The 6157-nt window shown below is 43.7% G+C and overlaps 1 protein-coding gene across 1 annotated transcript; it reads left to right on the top strand.

The window, feature by feature from the left end:
- The first annotated feature begins 578 nt into the window (after positions 1–578).
- Positions 579–5159, top strand: ndufv3 (NADH:ubiquinone oxidoreductase subunit V3). The gene is made up of 4 exons (XM_072700353.1): positions 579–864; positions 1285–1390; positions 2072–3253; positions 4892–5159. The coding sequence occupies exons 1-4, from the start codon at positions 820–822 to the stop codon at positions 5053–5055; spliced, it is 1497 nt and encodes a 498-aa protein (XP_072556454.1). The 5' UTR covers positions 579–819; the 3' UTR covers positions 5056–5159.
- Positions 5160–6157: the final 998 nt, after the last annotated feature.

A 6157-nucleotide genomic window follows, 5' to 3' on the forward strand; every position in this document is an offset into this window, starting at 1 on the left:
CAACCGGGGTGGTGGTTGGCTGGAAAAAAATCACAATTGCGGTACTTCATACTGTTCCATTGCCCAGAAAAACTCAGCTGTTGGCAAGTGGTAATCTGGGAAGCAGGTCCTTTGTGCAGTCCCAAGGGGATGATGGGGTGGAAGTTTATTGATGTTCCCTTTATGGAAAACATCCAGAAAATCTCAGTATTCAGAGGAAGTTTATACCTCCTGAGTAGTTTTTGACCTTTTAACAGTGGTAGACAGTATGGGGAGTTGGGAGCAGTAAATGAAACAGGCACTTAAATGCTAAGAATTTGTGAATAAACCCTGCTGTTCTCTGTATATCAGCACTTTGGCACAGATCTTCCTCACTTGCAATCCATCTACGTCTCCTGCTACCAGAAGAGGGACGAATCTATCATCAGGGATGCCAGCCGCCAAGCTCATGTCCTCTTCGCGCACCTGCACCCCCCCCCCCCTCAAACACACATTTTAGTGTACATTTTTAAAATTCCACTACTACACTATTATTATGTACTGTACTGCCTCTGTGGCTACTGGTACATCCTTCCCCACCTACTTATTGCATATTAATTGCATATTGTTAGCAAAGAGTCAGCTTATACACCATTTTGCACTTCCTTCCTTTTGTCTCCTATTACGCTGCTGTTTGTCCTGTAATTTACTGTCGTGTTGTCTGACTTCTAGCTTTCGTTGTACTGTGAAAGCAAGTTGCTCTTGTTTCCATGTTGACTCCGCTCCATTTGCTAACAGGGTAGGAACTCTTCTTAAATTATCCACTCTGTCATTCGGAACAATAATAATCGGAGGACAAACATGGCGGCCCTCTTACTTCGGCTCGGACGGGCTGGGTCACTCAAGGTAATAAATATTATATGATTAACTAATAATTAAATGAATTACAGTGCTTTCGAGTATTGCTGTTTTCTTGTTAGGGTGAATAAATAAAATTTAGCAGCCTTGTTTCTTTGGAGATTTCGTATTCTGGCTCTGAAACTGACGTCATTACCTTTCGAGGAAAGCGATAAAAAAATATTTTCTATACGTTCTTTTTCAAACTGTATGTCTGCGTGCTGAAATAGACAGTAGTTATCCATGATAGATTACCAATTCTGGCTTAGCAGAGTCAATGATTATATGCCATAATACAAACGACAATTTTACATAAAGGTAAATTATCTTTGTAACTAATTTATAATAATCTCACTACTTCAAGTACTTGTTACCACCAGTAATGCTGGTATCGTCTGTCATTGTGTGCATTCTTACGGGATGTTGCAGTGTTTCCAGCGGGAGAGCTGGGCCGCTTTCCAAAGGACTCCAGCGATAACTTTTGCCACTAACGTGGAAGAGCCCAAGAAATCCGGAAAGAAGCCTAAAGCTGCTAGTAAGGCGGTTATTTTTAGTTTGTTTTGTGATTGGTGGTGTCTGTCACATAATTTGACACGGGGAGAACATATAAACACTGTGTCCCATTTCCACTGGTTTATCTAACAGATGCTTTTGTCCAAAACAACATACAAGTGATGAAGTGATGTAGATAAGGCATAACAAGCAATGATAGATTTTTGCATTTCCATACTAATCAAAATGCATGTTCTCTCCCTCTTTGTTAGTGAACATTATGTTTTATTTTTTAGGAGTCCAATGTAGGGTTTCCCAACCACTGGTTTGCAGCCAGTATTCCAAGTATTTCAACAGGCCGTGGAACTCTGGGGATTTTGCTGAGGGATTGGCTAATTTACAAAAATAAACTATACATTTTATTTATTTTATTTCACATCTGAAAATGTGGAAACAGGTAAACTTGTGAAATTGTGGATCAATCCACCAGCAGCCCTGCCCCCGGGCTTTATTACCATTCCATGCAATTTTTATATCATGGCAGTCGGTCTGCGAAAATCAAAAGGTTGGGAACCCCAACCCTAAAGCACCTTAACCAAACTGAATTTTCCCTCTGGGGATGGGGAACATATATGTCATGCCATGGAGAGAGCCTGCCCTGTCCACATTAAATATAAAAACTGACTGGACAAACTATCATGCTGTTGTCTCCTGTCTATCTTAGAGGGCGTTGATGAGCAGGGTTCCCAGCTTGCCTCCAAGACATTGGTGGCTTTTCCCCGTAAGGTTGTCCTACCTGCAGTGCCTCCAGTGGAGGCTTTAGGTAGCTCTTCCACAGGTCAGGGGTCTGCTGCCACCCACCAGGCTGATTACCCATCCACAAGTACAGCTTCTGTCATCGGTGAAACTGTGACTTCAGAATCTGCTCGTCTGGCTAAAGCAGAGACCATCACCAGTGCTGGTGCCTCTGAACCAGGCATTGTCACAAAGTCCACTGGCACTACAATAACAGAACCAATTTCTAAAGCTACGCTCAATGAAGATGGAACCTCCGGAAGCTCCTCTTCCTCCAGTGACTCTGACTCTGACTCTGAATCTGATGATGAGAAGGGGGAGAAGGCCAAACCACGGGCAGATCCCACAAAGAAGCCAGAAGGGGGTGTTTCAGCTCCTAGTGATGCTGTCAGTGGTGATGAGGCTCATAGCCCAGGTCCTTCTCAAAGCATTCGCAGCTCTACTGCTGCAGATGTGTCGCCTGATATTACCCCTGAAACCTCTTCAGAATTTCCACTGACAGCTGCCAGTACTGTCACCAGCAAAGCCCAGTCAGAAGAAGCCTCTGCTGTACCTCTGTCCAATGTCAAGGTCACAGAAGAAAAGTCTTCCAAAAGTGGTGTGAAAGAAGCTATACCTTCCAGTCCATTTGAATGGGAAACTGGAGCCTCTGCTGGTGAACAAACAACTGCTATGAGCTCCAAGAAGTTGGGTGATTCAGTCGCAGTGGTAGCAACCCCCAAAGATCCTGCTGCCCCAGGAGAGGGCAAAAGAGCTGCCCCTGAAGCTACCCTAAGATCGGGCAAAGGAGCCGCCCCAGGAGAGGGCAAAGGAGCTGCCCCTGAAGCCGCCCCAGGAGAGGGCAAAGGAGCCGCCCCAGGAGAGGGCAAAGGAGCCGCCCCAGGTGAGGGCAAAGGAGCCGCCCCAGGAGAGGGCAAAGGAGCAGCCCCAGGAGAGGGCAAAGGAGCTGCCCCTGAAGCCGCCCCAGGAGAGGGCAAAGGAGCCGCCCCAGGAGAGGGCAAAGGAGCTGCTAGCCCTGAAGGGCTGGTGGACCCTGCCTCTGTACTGTCTGAAGCTGCAGGAAAGGAGATGAAGCCTGAAGCTGAGACTGATGCCTTGCAGTCACCTGATGGTACAGGCCATGTCCCTTTATACCTTCTTCCCCTATGGACCCTGCAGCACATGTAGAGAATGGCCTCCTTTTCATTTATCTACCCATATTATTTCTCCGTTATAAGTATGCTGCAGTTCCTAAACATCTAAACTCTCACATAGTTGCTCCTGCTTTGCTTAGTAACTTTGACGGAATACTCACCTTAATCTTTTATTTTGCTTTTACATCATGCTAATTTTCTAGAGCTTATATGAGCTGGGCTTTAGATTTTGGGGAGCACTACTGATCACGATTGCAGACTCTGGGTCTTCCATGCTAATCTGCACTGCCTTGCACTTATGCATTGATTTTTCTCCTTCACCACAGTCTGGGTAGTTTGGATTTTGGACCTAAGATTTAGTGCTTATGTATGCTTTTCTTACCTCCAGGAATACTGGCTCTGGCAGCTTTAGAGATCAAAACTGGCTTCTGCAAATTACATCTTTGTTCAGGCTGAATATGTCACTAATGAGACTGGATTGTTGGAGATGTTCTGTATGTCAGCTTACGGTGTTACAGTAGGTGAAAAACTGGAAGTGATGCATCTGTTTAATGGAGATTTGTTTGATCTATCCCTTAATCTTAATGTTTTTGTTTTTTTAATTTTTTTGGTGAGACATTAAGCCAATCTTGAACGCAGGAAAATCCTACACATTGTATTACTTAAATAACCTGGTTTTACAAAAGCACTGCTTCTGCCATCTAAAGGGCCAGAGATCTGGTAGTTATTAAAGAGATTGCAGAAACATTGCCTTTTGGATACTATACAGTGTGTTCGCTCTTATTGTATGCACATTTCGGCTTGTGGCCCCCCTGTGGTGTCTAGGTGACCCTGATATTTTGAAATTGTGTCACTTATTAATCAGGCTTCCCTCAAAGGTACCAGCAGGTGGAACCACATTGTAACTGATTGTAACACATTTCTGATTCCTGTTTCCTGAAAAATAACCTTTTATCTTAATTTTATGTTGGATTTGATTCCTGAAATTTCCTTTTGGTGCCTAGAGTTTTGCCAAAATGTATCTTTTTGGGTAACTTTTGGGGTTTTTTCCATGTGTCCTCCTGTTTGGTTTAACTTATTGTAAGAACCTGTTTAAAATATCTATCCATTATATAGCTTACAGTTTATATACACAAATATACTATTTCTGCATCAAAATTATTGTACAGACCACTAGGTAAACTGTAGTGCAAGTTGCAGATAGTGATTTTCGGCTGATCCTTCAGTTATGCCGTCTGCTGGCCCCTGGATGAAGGCCTCTGTTAAGTTATTTTCAGTTATGCTAGTAATTATCTGCTGTATATAAGTAGCTAGGTTTTTTATTTGCTGATTTGTGTAATTTGGCCCTTTTAAATAGATAATAGTAGTGCAGGCACTCAACAAGCAAATTATCTTCTATACTTCTGCACTGCTTGGCGTACTTTTCACTGCTGTGAAGTTTAAGCTTAACATTTAGCTGTAGATTGTCTTGCTTAAGTACCATACCCCGTGTTGACAGTGTACTGACGCAGGAACCCTCCCTGTGGTTGAGACCTTCAGAAACATGATGATGTTGGGAGCAGCGCCCATCCAGGTCACCAGCCTCATGATCCCTGTATTGTCTTGCTCTCCCTCAGAAGTTGCCCCCTCACCGCCTGAGCCTGAGCCTTTTGACAACAGCACCTACAAGAACCTGCAGCACCACAGCTACCACCAGTACACATTTGTGGACATGGAGGTGGAAATGGAAAAACACCGGCTGCCCCAGCCCTCGTCTGGCCGGCCTTCTCCACGCCACTGAGGCAGCATGGGATTTCCACAGCATGCAAGTGCATGCACAGAGCTCTATAGTAACTCTCAGGCTCCTCAAAGATCATAATTACCAATAAAGATAATTTAAGTAAATGAGTGTGTGGCTGTGTTTCATAAAGGTCTTATGAGTGAATTACAGGAATATATGTTGTAAAGTGTTGAAGGGTTTGCAGGCAATTTTCTGAAATCTCAGTTGAAATGTCCATCTGAGGGGTTTCAAGGCAATGTTGAAGTTGACTAGAGTCAATCATGTGATACTTTTGTCATTCGATGGTTTTTGATTAGTTTGATTGTGCATTCATTTTCAGAATTTTAAATGCACATGAAGCAAGCTACGGGGTGGAACGGTGGTGTGGTGGTTAGCAATGTTGCTTCATACCTCTGGGACCTGGGTTTGACTCTCCACCAGGGTTCTATTCTAAGTGTGTGGAGTTCTCCCCGTGTTGTCGTGGGGTTTCCTACGGCTACTCCGGGACCCCCCCCCCCCCCTCCAAATTTCAAAAACATGCTGAGGCTAATTGGAGTTCTCAAATTGCCCGTAGTTGTGAATGGAGTGTGAATGTGCCCTGCGATGGGTTGGCGCCTCATACTGGGTTATTCCCTGCCTTGTACACGCAGCCTCCCTGATAGTACTCCCTTTCCCCACAACCCTGAATAGGATAAGCGGTTTCAGAAGATGAATGGATGGACGAAGTCAATATGTACTAAAAATACAATTCCGTTTATGTAAACCTAGCATACAAACACCTGACCGTGCAATTTTGTTTTTTTTTGTTATTTAATGATCCCTAATAATTGCTCTTAGTAATACCTACTTAATTAATCCCTAAAATAAGAAGTATGACGCATATAGTTTATGTTCTGTAAATCCAGATAATTATAGCTGTACTGCATAAATCGAAAGTATGAAAGAAAATTAAGAGACTTCGATCATTGCTGCTTTAATTGATTTTGCATTCTATGAAGACTAAGGATACATTGTCGATTACATTTGCGACTCCTAGAGCCAAAGCAAGCCTCCTCTCACCCATAACGCTGCGCCGCATTTTCTGCTTCTGTCCCGGGGGGCGAGAACAAGAAACATCAGTCGT

This window comes from Paramormyrops kingsleyae, chromosome 16 (assembly GCF_048594095.1).
Source record: "Paramormyrops kingsleyae isolate MSU_618 chromosome 16, PKINGS_0.4, whole genome shotgun sequence".
Classification (NCBI taxonomy): domain Eukaryota; kingdom Metazoa; phylum Chordata; class Actinopteri; order Osteoglossiformes; family Mormyridae; genus Paramormyrops; species Paramormyrops kingsleyae.